The sequence below is a fragment of the Crassostrea angulata genome, chromosome 2, assembly GCF_025612915.1.
Source record: "Crassostrea angulata isolate pt1a10 chromosome 2, ASM2561291v2, whole genome shotgun sequence".
Taxonomy (NCBI): Eukaryota; Metazoa; Mollusca; class Bivalvia; order Ostreida; family Ostreidae; genus Magallana; species Magallana angulata.
In genome coordinates this window covers 8,404,241-8,429,528 of record NC_069112.1, presented here as the reverse complement: position 1 = coordinate 8,429,528, position 25,288 = coordinate 8,404,241, and the positions used below count along the sequence as shown (strand labels likewise).

The 25,288-nt window shown below is 34.8% G+C and overlaps 1 protein-coding gene across 1 annotated transcript; it reads right to left on the bottom strand.

Annotated features, from left to right (window-relative positions):
- Positions 1-1,981: 1,981 nt before the first annotated feature.
- LOC128171953 (uncharacterized) lies at positions 1,982-15,248 on the bottom strand. The gene is made up of 14 exons (XM_052837725.1): positions 15,034-15,248; positions 12,939-12,973; positions 12,676-12,770; positions 11,686-11,817; positions 10,547-10,882; positions 9,880-9,964; positions 9,122-9,205; positions 8,628-8,685; positions 7,697-7,805; positions 6,732-7,545; positions 6,349-6,411; positions 5,158-5,517; positions 3,273-3,371; positions 1,982-2,731 (listed from the first exon to the last, which is right to left on the bottom strand). Exons 1-14 carry the CDS (start codon positions 15,183-15,185, stop codon positions 2,553-2,555), a joined length of 2,601 nt encoding a protein of 866 aa, XP_052693685.1. The 5' UTR covers positions 15,186-15,248; the 3' UTR covers positions 1,982-2,552.
- Positions 15,249-25,288: the final 10,040 nt, after the last annotated feature.

The following is a 25,288-nucleotide window of genomic DNA, read 5'->3' as shown; positions in this document are numbered from 1 at the left end:
GTGATCGTTTAAGCTCATGTATAAAACATATTCAAGAAAGTTTTCAAGCAAACTTACTTTTCTTTATACGAAAAAGACAACTGAATTAAAAGATCTTGGATTGTTGCGTGCTTTAAACCCGAACTCTCAGTTTAGCCGATAACTGGTCTTAGCCGATAACTGGTACAGTACCAGTATACTCCCTCTCCTTCGGAGCGGGGGTATAATAAATCATCACACAGTCATTACCAGTATTATAAGATTTTTTTAAATACAGAGTTTTGAAAAAAAAAACATATTTTAAATAACTAATTCATGATTTAATTGATGTATTTGCTATCCTCGATGAAGGGAACTTGTGTGATGCAAACGCTGTTAAATGTTCATTTCTCATTACATGTAATTATGTTTTGTTTTATTACGCGAAGAAAATTGAAAGAGTGTATGTTTGGTAATCGCATACATGCGCGGATCAAGAAAAAAAATTTCAGGGGGTGTCCGAGGGATAATTTTGTTTTCCATGGTGGGTGCAGTATCGGGTTGGGGGTTGGGTTCCGAGATTTTACTATCTAATTTAATAAGTTGAATGTTCTGGGGGGCGAGAGCTGCATGGTGTCCGGTTGAAAGGGGGGTTTCAGAAAGGGGGGTTTCAGAATACCCTTAAATGACTTTATAAATGATTTCTTAAATAAAATGATAAGCTTATCATGAAACATTTTAAAGCTGCTTGGTCCGATTTCATAATAGGTTGTGAGTTCGCTTTTAAACGATGGTCATGCTAAGTATGTGTATAATTATAGACATTGCAGTAGTTTTCCCGGTCAAAATGTTGTACAAATTTGTTTACAAAACAAACCACATAAAAAAGTATCACATTTCTTGCTCGCTGCAGACGTCGAGCTCGAAGCGGGTACGACTGTATTACGATTTTGTCATCGTAAGGTCAAAATGTTTTGGCAATTAAATCAAAAATATAAACTTGTGCATGAACATTTCGTTCACTAATATTTCTGAAAAATTGTGTATACAATCGATGCATAACCATGTGGGTTAAATAAACACAATCATTCGGGGACGAAACCAAACGGTTTTCTAAACATTCCAATGATGAATTTGGGGTTTACTTTGGATATTTATAACTTTGAAAGGAGACATATTCTGTTGGTTTAAATAGGCGATAGTCCATAACTTTCTAATATACAGGTGGTTGTTATGGAAAATTTTTGATACCCCATAAATAGCCAAAAAAATCGGACCACGCAGCTTTAAATATTTACGTATTTATTGGTATTCTTTTGAATTTTTCTTTATTTGAATAGGTAACCAAAAATATCTTCTTTTTTTCTTTTTTCTTTTTACACTTAATTCAATACGTTGACTACTGACCATAACGATCGTCCGTTGTTAACATTTGAACTATTCTTACTCCAGAGAATGATGCATACTGTAGAATCTTTATTTAACGAGTACTTAATTCCGCGATTCAGTCGTTTTTCACCAAATTGCGATAATAAAAAATCGCGAATGCCAAATTTTTATCGTGGCTTAATGTAATTGTCAAAAAAATGAAAACGAGATTTTTAAATTCGTGATGTGCATGTCTCTTGTTGTTTTACGCGGATATTGATTCCTCGAGTTTGATTAGGAATCTACATCCATATTTTTGTTGATGTTCTCATATCTTCTTTATAGATACAGCTACGATTGTGACTTACATACTATTTCTGCATCATTTAACCCGGCTTTAATGATATAGCTACGTGGCGCTTTGTGACGTAATAGCGTGAATTATGATGTCATTTTACCAATGTTTTGACGTTTTGGTTTTTTAGTAAAATTCTTCATCATTATAACTAGAAAGAAAAAGTAAATATATGCATCTGTAAGCTTTACAATAAAGAATAAAACCAAATGTTTATTCAATTCAGACACTTGTTTTCTAACAATCGGCCCAAATCGGCCCTGTGGCACATAAATGGTTAATGACATTAAATCATACATATTTTTAAGAAAAAACCTTTATTAAGTCATAAACTTTGAAGTTCTTGCTTGGGAAAGAAATATATATCGTTTATAGAAGATATTGTTGAAACATTCCACAAAATCATCAAAATAATGCACATTTTTACTAATCAAAAGTGAATTAGTAGTTAAGATTTTTTTGATATGACAAGACTTACAGAATATATTCCTAAACAAGGCATGTTTTTGAAACATTTTGCGAAGAACATGAACAGAAATTGCAAGTAATTGGAATTTTTCTAAGTCCAAGAAGCATAATTCTGTCAAAAATTGCTCGATCTTACCCTAAAGGGTACTTGACCTAGATATTAATAGGATAAATCTGTATACCAGACTTCATTTCAGTATATATAAAATGATTCATAAGTTCAAGTTTGGGGAGTTATTCTCTTCTTCACAAGGTGGTTAACTCTCTTTCTCTACATGTATCTTTCTCTGTTTTTAACTTTTTAAAGGTCCTTTCCCTTTCATATCTTCTTTTTCTTTTGAGTTCAGAATGTGATTTTTTCCTTGAATCAATTAACGTCCCTGAGTCTATAATTTGTGTTTACTCAGGTAACAGTCAGCTTTAAAGCCTCCATTTCACGTAGTTTCTTTCGTCCTTTTTCCCGCGATGTTTTTCGTTCATTGAAAATTTTGGTCCTGATTTTCTGAACTTGTGTTTTCTCATTCAGCTCGTTAATACAGCCGATAGTGTGGGCCTTCACAAACGCCAGGACTTCTTTCTTACCTAAAAAAATTTCAAATCTCTTGTAAAGGTTGAATTCCTTTTCCATATATACATGCAATGTTTTCTATGACCTATTTGTTGTTTTTGTTATTGTGTAAACAAAGAGTATTTTCGCCTCGTGCTATTTTGCCCTTCAACAGTTGCAAATTGGTTCAGCCCATCACACAGCTAGAAATAGCAACTCGTCCTAATCAATGTAGCTATTTAAAAACTTTTATTGAATTTGCCCAGTCTTATATTCACCATCCGACAACAAGGCCAAAGTAAATATATTTACATCAATCATCCATATATTAACCTTTATACACAAAGACTACACTGAACAATTTTATGCATGATGATTTACAACCTGTTATAAATTTTCATTCAATATGCTTGTTTCTTTAGTCATATGTGATGCATATTATCCTATTAAATTAAAAAAAATTGATGGAAAGTCGAAGCATTACACTTCTATATGTACAAGTTGTAACAAATGAAATGTGGTGTGATACAGTCTTTTGAAATACGTCTTCTATGCAGGAAGCCTGTAAATACTTACCTGGTAGATTACCAGTGTTGTCATCTTTATCATTCTGTGTGTATATGTAGCTATGAAAATGACGCCTCAACAGGTGGGTTTCTTCTCTAGACCATTTTACTACAAGATAAAAAACATCTTAATTAACTAGACATCTTTGATATGGTGGCAAAAGTCACTGATCCCACGTTTATGAAAGGAAACAAAAGAAAACAGGAGAGACATATGCCACATCATTCACCTAAACAAAATTTATTCAGTTGCATCATTCTATTTCAAAAATTTTAAACATGAAACTATATAAAGGTAGCAGACATTAGAATCTAAGATCTAAAGTACATTAATTAATCAGTGTTATTGCTCAAGGCCTCAACATGTTAAATGTAACAAATTATTCAATGAAATATAAATAATCATAAGAATTAAGAGAAGGTCACTATGACCTTTACATGACAATATGAGGATGTTAATATGTTGCAAAATAAGTAAAATTTTCTTGAGAAGAACATTTCTTAAAATTTCCTTCATACATTTGTTGAACTTTTGAACCCATCTTGGATATCCAGTAAAGGTCTGCAGTCCCGGTTTTAAAAATTAAGAATCTATCATTTCACATCTATAGATACTCACAAATTTTATGTAAACATGTTAAACATTTTCCATACACCATTGCATTTCAAGGCATGAAATATCTATGGCCATTCATTGGATAAAAGCCACTTATATTTGTATTAGGTAAAATTTGAGCCAGAACATGCCATTGCAAATAACAGAAGACATTGATTTCAACGAGATTAGCTGTGACAATGACCTGTGTAAATTGACTGATTGAAGTAGGGCAATACCAGAGGGGGGTAATATAAAACTGGACAAAAAATTAAAAAGCTACTGCAAAAGCAATTAAAATAATGTGCGTGTTATCCCTAGTGATTAAGAAGAGGCCCATGGGCCACATATCCCTCCTAAACAACAGATCATTGATTTAGTTTTTAAATATTTTCCCAATATATTTCAAAGTTTAACATTGAACCTCTTTTGGAGTCCTTGAATTAGTCTAGGGCCACAATTTAAACAAGAGGCCCATGGGCCAAATCGCTCACCTGAGCAACAATAGGCATGGTAAAATCAGCTTAATGGAGTTATAATGCAAAATATGTGGACAATGTAGCATAATACATGTTTATTTAGTTTAAATAAATATCCATTATCCCCCGTTGGATATTCTTATGTTTATAATCAGTTCTCTTTTCAAACAGGATGAGTTTATAGCCATATCACATTTCAAGCATTGCAATTTTCAACAAGATCCAAGAAAATTGTTTACAGATGGGATATAAACCTATATCAAACTCTGACCCCTTGTGAGGCCCAAGAACCATCAAGGGGCCAAAGTCTAAACAATGTTAAATAATCAGCAATTTGTCAAAATGCTTCCATATAAGTAAAACTATATATTATAACATTTCAAAATAAAATGTTTTCCTTTCTTACATTAGATCACCAATGTGGTCACACCCTACTTCTTAAGATTTTGATTTTAACACATTTCAGTCTGCACTACCTATAGCTGCTTTCATTAGTGTTACAGCTTTTCTAGGCCAATGGGTTTTTAGAAGATTTTTAAAGATATTTCTATTTAAACCCCCCTTTCCCCAATTTGAACCCATCCTACCCACAGGGGGGTATTTACCACACTTAAATTTTGATTTTTTCACCATAGGCATGGGGGGATTCTACACAGTTTTAAGTTTACCGCATAATAAGTTTAGATTTCCCACACACTTAAAAAAAAATCACTTCTACAGTATAATATTTCATAATCTGTAATCCTACATGGGCATTCTATTTTGCCTACATCACATCTGTAAAAGAACAGCAGGCTTTATATTGCACTGATCTCTCTCACCTGAACAACCCCTGGTTTTCATTGTCAGTGCCTTAGCCTCACTATTGACATTATCCAGTCGGATCTTTTTGGCCGAACCATTCACTTCATCAGGAAATGTTTTAGAGACTTGTTTCCTTCCTGATTTCCTTCTCGATGTCTCATCAGATGGACAATCAGAGCTAGCTTCCTCATAGTCCTGTACATTTGCTGATCCTCTGCATGACGTATTGATTGATTCACCCTCATAGACAGCCTCTTCCTTATTTCCGGATTTCTTCATTGATACATCACTGCATGGACCCTGTTCAGTTCTTGTTTCCTTGGTGACTAGATCAGGCGAGCTATTGCCTTCTCCTACCTCTGCCTCGACTGTAGTCTCTGTAACAAAAAAAAACATATCATAATGTTCGTCATGTCTACCTCCTGATAACATAAAAACAATTGTATGTTTTCATAAGATTGGATTTTTCATAATTAATGGGTTACCATTTATGATTACCGATCAAACCTTAACCTAAGATGTCAAAATTACCCTATTCTGCTGCAATGTAGGGAAAATAGATTATACAACACATTTATTTTCATAAAACAATAAAATAAGCCGGAAAAAATGCTGCAAAATATTGAATCCTCATTGGTCGAAACCCCTGGTGAATTACTTAGGATGTGATATACTGATCCACTTTCTCATTTTATCATACATTGACCCCCCCCCCCCCCCCTTCACCTCTGAAAGAGCGAAAATGATGTCGAGTTCTTTCAAAAGTAATCAATTAATTTAGTTATTTTGGATACTAAAAGTAATCGACTATTAGCTGATAACATTCAATATAAGAGGTAATTGATTACATCAGATTACATTTCCTTCTTGTAATCACGATAACTTGTGTTTACTTTAAATTACATTAACAGGATTTGTTTTTTTCCTGATTGTCTTAGTATACTAGTAAATGTTTAATGTTTAGGAGAAAAAAACTGCATTTTTGACAGGAGTATTAATTCTGCAGATATCAATTTATCAATTTTCATAATTTTTTTTCATTACTAACACTTTATCATCAACATTTTGATGAAGTTTTGGAAGTGTGTGTCCAGTGACATTTTTTTTCTAACCCTCTTTTCGAGTTGTGTAAATATCTCTGACTCTGTTCCAAAAGATAGAACATCTTTACAAGAAAATCTGCAAGTTATACTGGAGTGACACTGTACCTGAACAAACAGACAGCTCCTTCCTCCTATTACATTTCTTTGTGATTGCCTTTGGATTTATCTCTGGAATTTAAACAAAATAATTATACACTGAACTAGATGGTTCAATTGTATTTATAAAACAGTTAATATGTAGTTACAATATACAGTTCTATATTTGTTCTCTCGTGATCACTGAACAAAAAAAAAATTCAACAGTTCTACAGTTTGATGTTTAACATATAAACTTTAACCCTAATACAGGCTGCTGTAATTTCATTATAGACACCCCCCCCCAAAAAAAAAAATCCAAATGCATCAATCAATTAGTCATATAAATCAGTTACACAATGCTTACACATACATGGATCATGTTCCTACAATAAATGAATATATGTGTTTACTTGTGTAGGCTAGCTTGAATTTCCTCAGTTCCTTCTTCATTTTAAACTGCATGGTGTGTGTATAGAAATCCTCAAGGCTTTTCACACATCGTAAAACTACATTATGTAGAGATGACTCAGCTTCCAGAGATTGACTAGATCCATTAAGGGCCTCCAACAGTTTCATGGCCTCCATCAAGTCCTTCATATTGTCTGTGTCAAACATGTCTTCTACTGCCTTTCCTGTAGCACACATGACACGAAACTGGAAAAACAGCCGACTTAATTCCCTCACATCTCTGATTGTAGTCCGTCTCACTTCCTCTTCTTTTCCCCTTTTCCTGTGGTGAGTGTTATAATACTGATATGCAATGGTTTTCATCAGGTTGTTGCTTCTCCAGAACTCATCAATCTCCCCTTGAACAAACACAGTGAGGATGTCTTGGAAATCTGAATCTTCCTCCATGTTTTCTGTGAAAATTTCCATGAGTCTCCTCGACTCGGGGGAAATGTCATCCCCAACACATTTATGCCTGAAGAAGCAGGATTTGGAGAAGAAGCCTTTACAGTCCGTGCACACTTTAATTGGGTTGTCTCTACGCAAGGTATTTCTTTCTCTCATCAATGGTTTTTTTTTATTACCATTGATAGACAGGAGATTGTATTGGTAAATCCCTTCACGTCGTTTGGCAATGAAGAATTTTATCCGTGTGGTTAATGGCTTCTTTAGTATGGCCTGCACCTCTGGCTCCAATTTGTGTGAAAGAGATATATGGCGGCTCAGCTTTCCACATTTGACAATCTTTTGACAATAAACACAAAATCTATCTGGTCTCTGAAAAAAAGCCCATGTTGATTAACATATTTACAAAAATATGAACGTTAAATATATGTTTTCTCTTTTCTAATACTTCAAAAAAACTTCTCAATACTAAATAATAGATCAGCCCAATGGTAAATACATAATAATACTTAAGCTCTTCTACCTTTCTACTGTCCTTCTTTTTTCCAAAGGTTTCTTCTGATTCTTTTTCCTTAATTTCTTTGGATTTAGTGACTGTACATTTTGAAGGATTTTTAGTACCATATTCCAACCTATCCAAGCAAATATAAACCAATCAGTGCTTCTGTAAAGCAGTTAAAAACTTTTTTACAATTACAGTCAACCAACTTTTACTCCTGAACGAGAAATTTTCGTGAGATTAGCGAGCGCCTCATTGTCACAAATTTTTCTCACTGTGAACTTGCCCTTGCCCTGAGGCTGTAATAAAACACGGTGATAGCAAAACTTAGTTGCAGCAACCAAACCTTATCTCACGAAATAAAGATGTTGCAAATTAAAGCTGATATACAATATAATTATAGTTATCTAGAAAACATCAAAGGTATACAGGAACTACCATGATAGTTTAATAACCAGGTATCATTGCTGATTTCATTCATAATTTGGTTACACTGTATACAAGAGATGTGCACAGAAACATTAGACATTGTTTCCAATGAAGCTAGTAACACAAGATTTGATTGGCTAATAAGCTGGGTGTACATTTCTGTACACGCAACTTGACCTGGAGGTAAATAAAGTGACGTCGCAATGCATTAAATGTGATGTCACAATGATTAAATGTGACATCACAATGCATTCAATGCATAAATGGGATATCTTGAAAGTGACGTAATACACCCTTGACTGGATTATGGGAAGCAGATTTATTTGGTTTACATTGAAAAAAAAATTGTTATCCAGGTCCAAATATAAAGGGTGTACAGGTTTTTATCCCACATTGTATTCTATACACGCTGAGGCTACAGGGTGTATGGAATTCAACCCAGGTAAAATCCCTGTACATCCTTGATTGGACCTGGATAGCTACAAAACAATGAAGCATAAAATCCAAATGATGTATGTTTACTTACCGGACTGTTGTTTTACATCTCAGTGGTTTGTTTACTGGTGAGGAATGTTGGTGTGGTGCTGAAATAAAAAAAAATAAACTGTTTTTACATCATTTAAATGTAAGAGGTAGAAATGAAATCAGAAAGAGGTCTCAATCACTTGTTAGTGAATCTATGTTCTCAAAGATCAAACTACAGTTCATTTCAGAGAGGAAAATAATAGATAACAGAATGAAATAGAAAGGTCCATATTCATAAACATCAAAAGAAAGATACTAAAGGAAAGAGAGATAACAAAATTAGAAACAGAGGGGAAACAGAGGGGTTGAAAGAAATATAAATATCAAGACAACAAGACAGAACAGAGAGAAAACACTATCAAATACTCTTAACAAAATAAGTCTTGTTCCCCTAATGAACATCATGTTAATGGGGTTTGAAAAATTGTATGTAAGAACATTGTTCAAAACATAAATGTTCAATTACTTATAACCTAGCTAGTACTTCACATGTACCTTCAGCAGACTTGTAGCCAGGGTCAGACTCTGATGAATCAGACTGGTCCACCGTTGGGGGAGGGCAGGGTACCTCTTCAGATCCTGTCAAATATAAGCCATAATCAGTTTGAAGGCTTAAAATACATAGAGTGACTTATCATACGTACATAAAAATTAAGCCAACAATGACAGAGACATATACCTTATAAACACATCCAATAGCATGATTTGTATCGAAGTGTATTTTGGGGGGAAGGGGGCTGGGGGAGGGGTGAGGGGGAGACAAAGAGAAAGAGAGGGTGAGAGGGAAAGAGAGATATCAGTTTACAACATATCTTTCTAACCTTAGACCAACACTGTCAAGTCCAATGAGATAGACATAAAATCCTGTGCCAGACTAATATTTATATCTTTTCTCAAATACATGCAAATATCTGATTCCTATGAACTCATAGACAAGAAAACGTACCGGGGGTACTCCCCAATTTTCCTATCTTATTTTGGATTGCATTTCAAATCTTTTGTTCGGAGAGATTCTGGCCCCGGGACAATAAAACTTGGACAAGCTCACTTTTGATCTCAGTCTCACTTTTCCACTATATATTCCTTTTGTGAAAGTGAGACTGAGATCAAAAGTAAGCTTGTCTAAGTTTTATGGCCCCCGGGGCCTGGTCAGTATAGACAATTTCCTTTTTCTCTTACATACGGTACCTGTAAATAAGCACTCTTTTATCCCCACTTTTCTGACCTTAGATCTTTATTTGACTGAATCTCACCTTGAATGTTGTTGACTGTTGAAGACAATTTAGTGTTGGGCCCCCGCTCACTTCCCTGTGTTCCTGGTTCTGAATTTTCTGGCTCCTAAAAAATATGATGAAATATAATGCTATATGCATTTCTTTTAATCTTGCACAAAGGGAAATAACTGTTCATATAGAATTGTGCATTTACTAACTTGTTTAAAGTGCAAAACATCCAATATTTGATTTATTTATAGTTAGTAATACCATAACATGATGAAGACACTGCGTTTTCCTTAGCATTTAACAATGAGTGCTTTGGATGTATTTTAGGGATTTACTTATGTTTTTTATGCTCATTGTTTGTGCGCTTTAACAAAACTGGTCAGATAAAAAAATACAACGAAGAATGACTGGACCAACATCACCATGGGAACTGTATATTATTAAAAACTTGCCAATCAGACATGCACTCTTTACACACACAAAAATTGATAAAAATTTGGTGGTCAAATGATTGTGAGCAGTGACTCAATAAACACAATGTGATTTATAATGTTAACATGAGAAACCATCGATGCTTAATTGGAATTAGCTGTTACATTCATTACAAGTCATTCCCACAGAGAGAGTAGAAGTAGGCAGTACTAATTACATGTCATTTCATGTATTAGGGTGGAGTTAGAGCTATGAACTTTGTTACCTTGTCTTTGATCCCAGCAGACTGTGTCCCCATCTGACTACAGTTGTGCCTGTTTTTAACCAAGAACATGATTGGTTTACTGTTGGCCAACACCTCCATGCTAGAGGCAGGCAGAGCCACTGACTGACAAAGCAATGAATTGTCCTCGTTAATGGAATTAGCTGCTGACTGACGAACCAAAGAACTGTAATTCTCATAACTGGCATTAGCTGCTGACTGATGAAATGGTGAACTATCCTCGTTACTGGCATTAGCTAGTGATTCTACACTGATTATCACTGGGGAAAAAGGATGAGTGGTGGGTGTAGACTGATGATCCTCCTTGCTGACTGTAGACTGCAGATTTAAATTTGATACATTCAAATTAGAACTTTGATGTAAATCTATTTCACCAACACTTGAGGGCACCATCTTTTTACCTTTAATCCTTTGACAAGTAGAAGTTTTTGAAAAATTTGGCAAAATTCTATGATTTATTAGCTTTCTCTGGTCTGATCATTGCAGAGTTGCACTATTTTATTTGCGGGAGTTCAGATTCAACAGATGTCAAAGAAGCATGCACAATTTCATTGGTGGCCTCTTCACACAACCCCTGGGGGTCAGTGTGAGTTGTAGATAGGGCTGGGACGATACTGTAATGAGCCGATTCGGTACATATCACGATACATGAGATGCGATACGATACATATCACGATACATTGCAATCAAATGAAAACATGAATAAAAGTTTAAAATTTATTCAACCTGCCGATGTATTACCGCATGTCCAAAGTTATTTTGTTATATTCATAATGAGCGTTGCACAATTCATAAATTACTTCAGTCTCGTGTACACTAGTTTTTCATAAACAAGTACTCCAAAAGATTTCCACACTCCATATTTAGCTTTCTAACAGTTTTGACAACTTTACGAGGTTTCCGCCATCTTTGTACTTTCATATTGGGCGCGCAGACTTAAAATAGCCGATATATGAAGCTCGGATATTTTTGAAAAATAAAAAAAGTTCGGTAAAGTATCGTTGTATTAATGGTAAATGTATCGATCCAAATATCGTCAAAAAAAATACCGCGATGCACCGGTGCATCGGTGGATCGTCCCATCCTTAGTTGTAGAGTCCACTAACTTCCAATGTACAAACCATGTCTTCTACAGTAGGAGTATGCGTCTGTTGGTCACTGACACTGGCTGTCGTAGGATCTGATTGGCTGAATCTCGGAGAGCAGGACTCATTGACCTCCATGACCTTTGGCATCTGTATAGTGGTGCTGCCCTATTAAATATAAAAACAAGGATGAACTTTGAGTTACAAATACAGTTATCAGTTAGGAAAAAAAAAAGAAAAATGGATGGACAGAACTGCGAGGCTAAAATTTGTTATTTGCTAAAATCGTGCAATTTACTTGTACTGGTTTGTCACTATAGCATATCAACCCAACTGTTTACATGAACAACTGAATCTCAGCTAAGTTAAACAAATACAGAAATAAAGAGTCATAGTCAATTGTCAGATATCATCAATTTGGGTTCCTTATATTACTGTAAAGCAGCTTTTATTTGCGTGCGAGAAATTTTTGCGAGGTTAGCGAGAGCCTTATTGTCGCGAATATTTCTCGCCGCGAACAATCCTTTGTCTATAGAGTTTATATACAGGTCTGGATAAGACTTGGTCGCTAACATTAGTCGTCGTGAACAAGTTTATCGGCAGTTAATCGCTAAATAAAGTCGCCGCGAATAAAAATTGGTTTACAGTAGTTTATAATCATAGTTAAAAAAATGAAACAAACTTAACTGTAAGAATTTGGTCCCTGTTAATGTTTTCACTGTATACATTTAAGAAAATGTGATGCAATTTGATCAAATTGAATTATGATTTATAATTATATCATGATCATGAAATTATTTTTTAACTCTGTGAAAGAATTTTCCATGCATTAAAACTTAAAGCATTTTTTCTAATTTTCAACTTGCCTAAATAGAAGATTTGATCATACAGAAGCCAAGTTGATAGCCTGGTGATTTTTTTTTGACATTGTGCTGTTAACCACATGTATTTATCACGTTTATGTTTAAATAAGGCAAATCTGTCTCAGTTATAAACATAAGTGACTAATTACTGCAAATAACCCACCCCCAGCGTTCTCTCACTGTCTGCAGTCCCGTTGCTTGGTGATCCACCATTTCTGTATTGACCTACAGCTTCACTGACCAATGGATCAGCTGCTTCTTGAAGAAAAAAACCCAATAAATATCATCATAAATCAAAATGATTCTTTTTAATGAATCTTCATAAATAGAAGAAAAAAACATACATAAACATTCTTTTCAGCAAATAGGAAGTACAATTAGGTTTTACTTTAGAAAAAAAAAATTGAAAATATTTTCATCTATTACCTTGTTCTACATTTTTTTCTTCAGTTTCAAGTTTTCTACAAAAAAAAAAAAAAAATTAAAACCATAAATGAGTTTGTGTTATCACTCTACAACCTGAAAGCATGTCAAATTTTGTCTACTGAAATAAACAAAATCAAAATTGATTGTACACAAAATGCAACTAACAATAACCAAGTCCTTCTCTTTAATCAATCAAATGAATATATTGTGGTAATGCTTACATTTCTGAGAATAAAAAATATTCATATCTAAAAGACATGGACAAAAAATATAGAATTTTTAAATTTATTCCTTTTTTTCCACACTGAGTGATGCATTCATTTACATGTTTAATAATCATTTCCAACGTTTAATGTCAGTTATTCTAAATTGCTGCACTCTGAATAAAAGCGAGAGGCCGATCTAATCTATCTGTACATCTTACAATGACATCGTCTATCTCTTTGTGACGCACTAACATAACAAATAGTAGACGATCTAGTTTACGGAATATGGTTAATAAAGAATATCAAAGGCCAGAACGGCCACAAAGGCGTCGAGTCGACATTTTCCTTTATATAGAATGATATCAATAATTTGAATTTCTGTACTGTACTAATAGTCGTATATCAAATAATAATAGAATAAAAAAGGAAATGAATTACATTATGTGCTGTTTCAAAAACAATAATCAGTATATTTCGTTATTAAATAGGTAGTGATGCGTTTATAATACAATAACTCATCATTCTTACTCAAGTGCTGAGCTGTGTGATATTTTATTCTGCTGACGCACTTTTGCATCCATATCAGAAATAAAACGTGATGTAGTTTCAGCAAATGAAATTTTGAAAATTATAATATTGTCATATATTATAGCATTGAATCATGTTTTTTTGAAGTATACACTCTCATAACTGCAGTGGTGTGTGCATACAAATTGAGTAACGCGCGTTAGCGCGTTATGAAAATTTGTATGCACACACTGCTGCAGTTACGAGAGTGTATACTTCAGAAAATCATGATTTAATGCTTATATTTACATTTTTTTAACTTCTTGCCTTGTCTGCAAATGTGATTCATACCTTAAAATTCCTATCTTATCCAAATGGTAAGTTAATATTAATGGAAGAGCCACAGTAACAGCCACAAGCGTGAACTTTGATTTTCGCTTGTGACGTTGCAGTTTACAGCGTTCAACGTTTGTGACGTCATAATAAAACTCGTCAATTTGACCTTTGACTACTTGTTGCATTTAGGGGCATTTAAACATCACGGAATTTAATGGAAAAACACAGTAGAATGTAAATATAATATCATATTTGTATGTATTGATGTAATGCCGTTAACAAAGCACACATGAAATGGTACTTTCAAGGAACTGGGTTTTATATCAATTCAGTAATGTACAGTACTGACTTGTCGGCGGACCAGACACAACAAAACCTTTGGTCGTCTTTCTGTGTCTGCTAAGAGTCTGCTTTAGCAGACCCAGAGCTGACCAGGCTGACCCAGAGCAGACCCAGATTTAAGAAGCAGAACCTAAATTTGAACTCAGGGTCAAGTCTAACAAACAGACATGTCTATCATGATAATCATTAAAATGTTGGACAACTCAGATCTCCTATGTACTGTTGAAATATTCATGTTCCTGTGGGCCAGTTTTAATGGATTGTAGATTTTGAGCTTATTTGTGGGGATGTAATTTTGTGTTATCAGTTTCAGTAAGGAAGATAACTCTTCCTAAATTTGTTTTTTTGGAGGATGTTAATTCGAAAGGAGAGGGGAGGAGGGGGGGGGGGGGGGCTATCCAAAAATACCACAAATGGGGTGCCTTTACGGTGCCAATCTGCCAACACTGATAGGCCAGAGTCTCACACAAGCCTCTGAATATCTATTAATAAGCCGGTAAATGAATAGGACTATAGAGGGATACATGTATGTGTACCATATCTATCTTACTGATACATGTAGTTATTCAGAGCAGAGACATAAATAACTTATGTCTCTGTTCAGAGGCCTGTGATCGTAATGACGTAAAACAGTAAACAGACACAACACCAACACGGCAATAACAACTAACGGCAACAACAACAACAAACACGGAACGGCGTACCTGTCCAGTGAGCAGTAATCTTTACACGACAGCCCGTGTACCTGCACCAGGTGTGAGATGATCTGACTGTCCGGTAACCAGAAGTAACGGCCCACCAGCCGCCGCCACGTGCTGGCCTCGTCCCCCGTCAGGAAAATCCGGTACTCGTTCATCGCAGCTAACGTTACCACGTTGTTATTGTTGTTTTTACTCCAAACCGAAAACGAAAGCGCGGCAAATAAGTGAAACTATAAATACCTGAAAGAGTGGCTTAGCACTGGAAGGAGCAATATAACTACTTAATGACAAAAAAGATAAAATAAAGCAAACTTAAATTTTAATTAAAATATTAAAACTTATTTTAATATATGTATTTATATTACAAAGTTTCTATGACCACAAATACGGACATTTAAAAAAATGAATCATAAATGAATCATATTATCTCTTTCCTCTGATGACGGTCATTAGTAAAACCATATACATTGTATGCTAGGGTTGCACTAAAGACCTCAATTAAATGAATGACCTGAGAATATCAGATTTATTTTTTTTTTTTTTAGATTTTATTGGTTTTTAATTTTTGAGGGGGGTGGGGGTTATACAAAGATAGACAGAATCATATGTAATAAAGAAATCAATCATTTAAAAAAAAAGAAAACAAAACCCACACACAATTTGTTAAAATGCGAGCGAATTAACCTGAGCATTAGAGTGCATGAACAAAATGTTAATACAAATTTTAAATCTTAAAATCATTGAGGATTTTGATAATTTGCGAACCCCCTCCCCGCTGTTTTTTTTTTTTTGGGGGGGGGGGGGGTGTTTGTTTGTTTGTTTTTTTGTTTGTTTTTTTTTTGATTTTTTTTTTGGGGGGGGGGGGGTGTCAAGATTTTGGATTAGCATCCCCCATAACACACACAATTCTTTTGAATTTGCCTGTTACCGCTGTGCGTAATACGTGAAAAATGGCGAAACAGTATAGAAAACTGCTTTGATGTAGAAGAACTGTGTGCAAAATTTGTAGGATAATGCTTTTTTTTCATGCTGTGGCGCCGCACAATTCACGAATTGGACAATAAATCATTTCACATTCTGAACTTCAATGTTGTCCGAGCTATATCGGGAGCATCCTTTTAATTTTAAGGCTATTACCTTTAATTAACAAGTACTGCAAATTTAAACTAATTAAATGTTAGTTTATGACCCAACATATCATATGTCAAAGTTTAAATCAGATCTAATGGTTAATTTACCATTGTTGACTGCACAGCCTTCCTAAATGACTGTGTGATAAATTTGACCCTGACCTGTCATTCGGTCCTCACCATCACATACATGATTGTACATATTTGTATGGGAATCCTGTTATAATGCACAGGGGCCAAGCCCGTTTTAACTAGCGTTCGTTTGATATGAGATTTTAAAAGATTGGTGCGAATGTTTCTCCATTTGTCGAGATGCTGTTGTTGTCATAGGCAAAAACCCACCGGGAGCCCTGGACCGGTAAATGTCCGAGTAAAAATAAACTGGCGACTTCGAGAGAATAATGACGTATATATATCTCCGCTATTTTAAGGCCCATAAACTTGAAATTCGGCTTGAGTGTATCTCAGACATCTCTTTTCTAAAAACTACATGCATATTGCCAATATTTTAAAAATTAATTGATTTATTAGGCTTTTTAAGCGAGCATGTAGTTTTTTTTCTGGGTCAGAGTTCGACCCCTTGCTTTATTTATGGTAACATTGAAATAAATGTTAAAACGCACTTTACCCCTGTTTTATAATGAACAGATGACAATAACAAACGGTCAAATAATATGCGATATGCAACAGTTACTACATATATAATGCCATTTATAAATAACAATTTCAGTTCATTCAGTATTGTTAGTCTTTTGTATGTCTTTTTGAGTTATTAGTTAACACACGCACAACAAATAATATTTTTTTTTTTAAAAAGCGCAACAAGGAAGTCAATATTGACAACCAATGTGAAGTAAAAATTGACAAAGATTGACAACAAATTTCAGGTATCAAACTATAGACTTATCAATATAAAACAATTATTTGTTTCCAATTTGGCATTGCATTTATTTTATATCGAATTATAAGGATTATATTATTTTTTTTACAGTTTGTATTATAGAATGTAAAAGCCGGTGTGATGAAGTATAATGACCCCCGTAGAATAATGACTGGGGGTCATTTTTCTACGTAGAATAATGACCCCCCTAGCTGAAGAATAATTGGATTTTTCTGAAGAAAAAAGACCCAGGGGTTATTTTTCTTCATGTTAAACATGAAGAAAAATGACCCCCATAAAAAAATGACGCCCCCCCCCCCCCCCCCCCGTAAACATGAATAGAAATTGGTTACCCCGTATCCAAGATATGACTTGGAAATTACTTTATTGTTCACTCTGTTCAACTGATTTTGAAGTTATGAACACCGATCTTGTAAATAAATCACTGTATATAGTTTTTCCTATCCGTAGCAAGCACACGCAAAACACTCTTACATTGCCACAAATTGATTGTGAACAGCTACGTTACTTCTCTCGTCGACAAACGGCGGGAAATGACGCATATAAAGAAAAATTCATACACAATCAGGATATTGTGTGATAATGAACGAACAATAATCATGAAAGAATAATTGTTGTAATAATATAAGCAATATTCATGGGTGAATGAATTGTCAATCGAAGATAATACATGTATATATCTTTATGGAAAAAGACTAAGGGGGCAGGTAACATAGGAATATGAATACTTCTTATTTACATTTCTTGGGGAAAGTGATTTTAAAAAAAGCATTCTGCGTTAGTTTTGTTTTCTTCTACGTAATACATGAACATCAATATTCTAAACATTTGTTGTAATGGTGATCATGGATAGATTTTATTCTTTTAGAGCAAATTTGTGAAATCTTAATAGATAATAAACACTGATCGATTATAATAAGAAAAGATTGTTTCTAAAAGCGTTGATAAGAGGTTAGGACCCATGTTAGGGGTTTATATCCCGCTTGATTTTGATCACACGATCTTTATTGTATCCAACATTACCAATGCTTATACAAACTATTGATGCATTAATCATCTTGATATTAACTAAACTTACTAAAGTATGCCGAAGGTAAAGTAAAATATATTTTCTGTAGGAGTACTCTCAGTACTTTGACGATTTTCCTTATTGGCCGTTAACCTTTACTGGCGTAATGGCTCTAACTTCAGCTTGGTTATAATGCCTAACAGTAGAGTAAACTTTTCATAATTTTGGTTAAATCATTAATTCTGGGTGATGCACTTGTATACCGGGTAACCCAGCAGTTTGTATTGCGGAAATCTTCAATGCAAGTATAATTCATGAACAATATGAAGAATATAGAAGATGCGATGGCGAAGCGCGAAGATGCGAAGACGAAAGTGCTAAGTTGCGAAGGCGAAGAAGTGATACTACTATCGCTTCTTCGCCTTTGCAACTTCGCACCCTCGCCTTCGAATCTTCGCGCTTTCGCCTTTTTAGCTCACCGAGACGAAGTCAATGGGAGTATATGCTACACCCCCGTAGGCGTTCGGAGCTGGTTAAAGTTTTAGTTGCAGACCCTGTGTCTAAGCTATTACTTGTCCTCTCTCTATACCAAAGTTACATGGAGGATGCATCTGGACCTACTGAATCTGGTTCCTAACTTTCAGATGCTGGAGGAGGTTAAGGTTTTTGGAGCAGGTAACGTTTTTGTTGCAGGTGCCTTAAATAGCAATATCTAAGTTACTGCTGGTCCGTACTTCACCAAACTTTATGTTGTGTGTCTTATGATACTGATACACCAGACAGGCTTGAGTGCTGAATCTGAGCTATAGGTTTCGGATGCAGGAGGAGGTAAAGGTTTTTGGAGCTGGTTAAAGTTTCTGTTGCAGGTGCCCTCTAATGATAATATCTTAGTTACTACTGGTCCTAACTTCATTAAACTTGTATGGATGATGCGTCTTATTATAGTGATGCACCTGACAGGCTTAAATGCTGAATCTGAGCCACAGGTTTCGAATGCCTGAGGAGGTTTAGATTTTAAGAGCTGGTTAAAGTTTGTGAAACAGGTGCCCTCTGATGACGATATCTTAGTTATTACTGGTCCTAACTTCACCAATCTTGCATTGATATAGTCTTATGATACTGATGCACCTGACAGGCTTGAATGCTGAATCAGAGCCATAGGTTTATGATTCTTGATGAGGTTTAGTTTTTTGGAACAAGTCACATGTTTTATAGCTAGATAGATAGCTTGCATAGTTGCTTTAACTAAATGAAACGCAGAGGTTGCTTCAGATCCAGAGCCTGATCTCCATTATCAAGGATGCTAAAGAAATCTCCTACCTCACTCAAACCTGCTTGATAGATAGATGTAGTTGTTGTTAAATGATGTAACATTATCCCTATGATATTGTAATATTATAAAATATCGTATCATACGATATCGTATAATATGATATTGGTTTATATGATATATTATCATATCACATGAAATTGTATTTTATGATAATTTAATATACATGTATATTATTGTTTCATATGATACAATGTGTATAGTATGATTGTATTATTATAATATTTTAATTTATCACATGATATTGTTTCATTTGATATGATACAATGTTTATCAAATTATATTGTATTATATAATACAATATCATATTATGTATCAAATATGATACAGTACCAAGAGTAAATTCATTAAATTAGAATTATTAGAATTATTAGAATTTAAAACACTGCGTACTATTTTTGTCAGCATATTGTGGCTGTTCCAGTGGCCATTAATTTCGCATTACTTGTTGAATAAGACATAGCCTTTAAAAAAAATCATATTTGCGGGAAGGAAATACATGTTTAAAAAACGTAAATATAAGCATTGAATAATTATTTTTTGAAAAATGTGGTCTCATAACTGCAACAATGAGTGCAAACAAATTTTCATAATGCGTATGTATGCACACACCGTTGCAGTTATGAGACCACATCTTTCAAACAATAATGATTCAATGCTTAATTATACAATATAATATCATATGTTTCAATGTTATGATGTATTAAAATTGCAGTTTGATATTATTTCATATAATACTATATTGTATTATGTTTTATGATATTGTATTGTTTGATCAAATACAATAATGTATAACACAATACAATGTCATATCATAGGTTACAATATCATATCTCAAAATTTTTACGGTATTTGATGGTATTATATGATATATATTGTAATTATGATAGGATGCAATTTTTATTTTATATTATTGTATTGATTGACATATAAACATATGATTAACATACAATTTTTTAACAGATGATATACGATATTGTTTCAAAACAGAATCCATGAATATCCAAGATAATAAAGGATGTTTTTCATATAAATTATATGAAAACCATCCTTTATGATATAATATGATAAAGGTGGTGTCATAAAGGTGATGCCTCATAAAGGTGATGCCTCGTCTCGGTGAGCTTTGTAATCTGTGATTACCTATGTTTTATAATTGCGGAGCTCTCCATCGTTCAGAGGGTTCCGAGGCATATTTTGGAAATTATATTTTTATAAAATAAAATTTTCCAGGGGGATGGGGTCCGGACTCCCTCTCCCCATTTACTGCGTGAAATAATTAATATTGAATTTTCCGGGGGGGACCCTATCCCCCTCTAGATCCATGCATGAGCAAGGAGTGTCGCATAATGAGATTACATTGTTACTGTGTTTGGTCCACGGTAAAGAGACGGCTGGAAAGTGACAGGAGTCTGGTAGTGCATATGACATTGTACACATTATGGCGGACATTTAATTTTGTGTGGAGTAGATAATGATTACGCATAGCCAGCACTGGTAAACATATATGTTACATGTACACATTAAAACATTCATAGTAAGCGCGATGGCTTAGCGCATGCATACCAATAAAAGCATGGATTAATCGAAAAATCTTGGCTAGTACGGTGTATTAAATTCTATGTAATCGACCGAGACTTGCTGAATGCAATCCAAAAAGGCGAAGGCGAAGGCCAGACTGCAAAGTTGGGAAGGAGCGATAGAAGTATCGCTCCTTCGCCTTCGCCTTCGCACCTTCGCACTTTAGGCATCACATCTTCACGCTTCGTCGTCGCATCTTCGCACTTTTGCTCTTTCGCCTTCGCACTATCGCCTTTGCAACTTCGCATCTTCGCACTAAGGTCGAAGTGGCCCTATCGGAACACCATAGATATATGTAAATGTAATTGTTAAGATGACAACCATACCCCGATGCAATACGTCAATATCTTGTTATAACGGAAGGATTTTTATTAAGATATACCCCTTCTTTCACTTTAAGTTTATTGGAATATGAATTATAATTTCTGTTACTTTTTGTAAACTTCAGCAGTAAAAATTCCAATAATGTTAAGACTATTTCACAAAAATTAAAAAAAATTACTGAAAAACTTTAATCTACAAGGGGGTCATTATTCTACAGGGGTCACTTTTCTTCATGTGGAGTGTGCTCATTTTTATGAAAATGACACTTATTCTTCAGGCAAAGGGGTCATTTTTCTACGTACAATAATGACCGGGGGGTCATTTTTCTGCGTAGAATAATGACCGGGGGGTCATTTTTCTACGTAGAAAAATGACCCCCGGTCAATATTCTACGGGGGTCATTATTCTTCATTACACCGGAAATAACAGCAAAACTCATTCCATACTCGTCCCAATTTAAACCCGAGGTAATAAGAAGGCTAAATGATCATGCAAAATAACTGTTCACATTCTGGACACAAAACGCTGTATATTATATATTTACGTTGCTAATTGTTTTGAAAATGCATGCCAGGCACGTAGCATCGGGGGAGGGGGGGGGGGGGCTCCCCTCCTTTTTCTCACAGGAACTGAATTTCATAAGTATGTATATAAAAAATTGAATTATTATGGAGTTGTGTGCCCCCCCCCCCCCCACACACACACACACACACCCACGTTTTTGGGAATAGGTAAAAAATTGGAATGAAAATAAGAAAATTAAGAGTGAAATTGAAGTTAAAGATATACTACGCTAGCCCCCTCCCCCATTATTCTGATAAGGATTTTGGAGATTTTGGAAAGTTGCCTTTTGTTTTTGCTTGTCAAGATTTTTTGGATGAGTCTGCCCCCCCCCCTTTCAAAAACGATGCTACGTGGCTGCATGCATCGTATGTGTTAGAGACAAATTTATTATTCATTTAAATGCCATTGGAATGACACTGCAATTGTTGATAAGGAAGTTAGTTGCTGAGAGTATAGCAGGTCACTATCCTACAATACATTAACTATCTTTTAACTATCCCTAAACCTTTTAAGTTCTGTTACAGGCACAGTTGAAGTTTAAAAGAAATTGTATGGGGACACACATGCATTTAAAACACATCTATGACAATGGCAGACAATGCCGTTCATGAATCATGTACAGTACTGCTTGAAAGATTTATTCAAAACATTCCATACAAACTAGATATTTTTCTAATTTTTGTTTAAATAAATTTCTGTAGACTACATTTATTAATTCATATGTTATCTAGTTACATGGTTATTGCTGAATTGATTTTGAAATATTTCTCCCTAACTTTTCTAGAAGCGTAAAATTACATGTACTCATAACAACCATTTTGTATGATCAATCTAATTCTATGAAGAAAAGTAACTAGACTTTGAATAACAAATATATCATTGTCTCCATTAATAATGTCTCATATTCTTTGAAACATTTTTTTTGTATTTTCATAGGATGTGTGTTTGAGACTTAAACCGTTGGCATTATGGACACGACAGACATCCAGTGTAGAGTGCGTCAGTGCTCCAAGTGTCCACGGGACACAGAATATTACTGCGCATCCTGTCCATGCGAGCTGTGTGGCCAGTGCAAAGAGAACCATGTACAAGATCTCAAAACAATAGATCATAATGTTATAGTTTATTTTGGGAAATATGACAACATCACAAACCAGGAAATATATGCTAGAGTGCCTTCCAACGTTAATGGCAAATGGTGTGAACTTTGTGAACTGTATGATTGTTCATATTGCGTAAAACAAAATAAACACAGTACAATCTATGCTAGAAATATATCAGAGCAAAAACACCTAAGAAAATTAATTCACATTATCAGGAGTGAAACTCTGTTGTCTACTAGTGTTCTCCTGGTATTCATCAAAGATGATAATAAAAAAAAAGGATCTCTGAATTTACCCTCCTTCGAACACAGATGCTATTACAAAGCATCGAAGAATGATGAATTTAGTTAAAAATGTGTTACGTGACTTCAATTACAAACACAGGTGTACAAAACAACATAAAGTATTGGCCGGGTATCTTGACAGCATATTAGAATATGAACACAATTTTGATCATTCAGCCGTTAGACCGGTACAGTTCCTAAAAATGAAATCCCACTTCCCAAAGGTACATGACATCCCTCATCTTATTCACCATTGCCAGCTCTCCATGACTAAATCATTCAACAAGAAGGATGTGGGGGAATCCATGAGGGTAATTGAAATTGCAGATAGAGGAAAACGACGAGTAAAAATTGAGCCTCGGCTGACACTGATGCCTGTTCCCCAGTTGCATCAATCTCTGAAAGTGAAAGGTTGGACGGGGTCATCATATATCTTGTATGACATCAGACAGGGCCTGGGTCAGTGACGATAAAAATCATCTAACATTGACAAAAACTACAAGTTACACTCTTCATCAATTGAAAGATTTCTGCGATGGTGACAAAACGATGAGTAACGGACTACACACAGTGAACAATGAGATGAAACTGATTTATATTGATTCAAATCGTAACATTGTTAAACTGTCAACAGACATGATTATGACAACCGTACTCGTGAAAAGAAAATCTATGAAATGGAAACCACTAAGTTTGCATTATTCCTTATCCACCGGGGATCTACCAGTCGGAATGTATATAAGGTATTCAATTAAAGAAAGTTCAATTAAAAATAGACTAGCTGACAAAGTAATGCGGTACAACTAATCTGGGAAACTGACACAGGAAATAGAATACAGCAAAACAAAAACAAAGCTGTTTAAATATCCCCACTTCATTGCAGAAAACACCAATGGGGATATTTTTGTTTCAGACTATAGTTCTATAGTGGTAACGGCAGGTGGAGGAAAATACCGATTCACCTACAAAAGACATCCATCTGGGAAAGCAATAACACCTAGGGGCATCTGTACTGATGCATTATCACACATCCTGCTGTGTGATATTAGGACCTGTACAGTGCAGATTTTAAACAGTGACGGACGGTTCCTGTCACATCTACTGATAAGACCATCAGGGATATTCACACCATGGGGCCTAAGTTACGATTTTAGCACTCACCGTCTCTGGGTCACGACACATGAAAACAGAAACGTCTGTGTGTATAGATATATCACACGACATGACACTTTGACTGGTAAGCTAAACTGTCTTATCATTGTTGATAATTATACATGTATATTTACATTCAGTGTATATTTCCCCTAAGTTTACATTGAAAATCTGCGACGTTCAATTAAACAATAACATGCTTTCTTTGGTGATTCATTCGGGATATGAAGGTAGTGACATTGCAGAAAAAATACATAACCCGCGTTAGCGGGTTATATAAAATTTTTCTGCAATGACCACTACTTTCATAACCCGAATGAATCATCGAAAAATGCCTTTTATTGTTTATATTAACATCTTTTTTTAAGCTAATCGATAAATTGAATAGGAAAAGTAAGTAAAATTCACTAAATTACTGTTGATGTACGTAAGTAAGTTAGCTAAAAGAAACAGCCAAATCGTCTCCTGTAAGACTTTGAGTCTGACATCGTCATGATTATTTCGTGCAGTCCGTGATCTTTCCTAGGTCGCTATAGGTTTGGACCAATCGATAAACAGGGCGTGTAGATTTCTGTCCTGTCATTTTCTTGTCTGAATTTCAGCCGCTATAGATTCCAACCAATCGATAAATGGGGCGTGTATATTTCAGTCTGGCTGTTTCTACAGAGCTATGAATTAACTATAAGTTTCCGTAAGAAATAGAGGGAATAATACTTGGGAGATGTATATAAATATTTTCCTATGAATACACTTTGCTAATTCATGCGCCATGAACACAACTATAAACGTAACCACGTGTTTTGAGTACTGAGTATCTATCTATTTTGTAAGATTAAATGAAACGTTCAAACGTACATAACCGATTTGATATGTACTTTTG

Bases quoted from the DNA above. Each gene is read 5' to 3' on its own strand.
- LOC128171953 (XM_052837725.1), bottom strand. From the start codon at position 15,185: ATGAACGAGTACCGGATTTTCCTGACGGGGGACGAGGCCAGCACGTGG. The intron at 7,546-7,696 runs GTAGAAGAGCTT...GCTTTTTTTCAG, and splicing joins AAAAGAAGGACAGTAGAAAG to AGACCAGATAGATTTTGTGT. The intron at 3,372-5,157 runs GTGAGAGAGATC...TTTATCTTGTAG, and splicing joins GAAAACCAGGGGTTGTTCAG to TAAAATGGTCTAGAGAAGAA.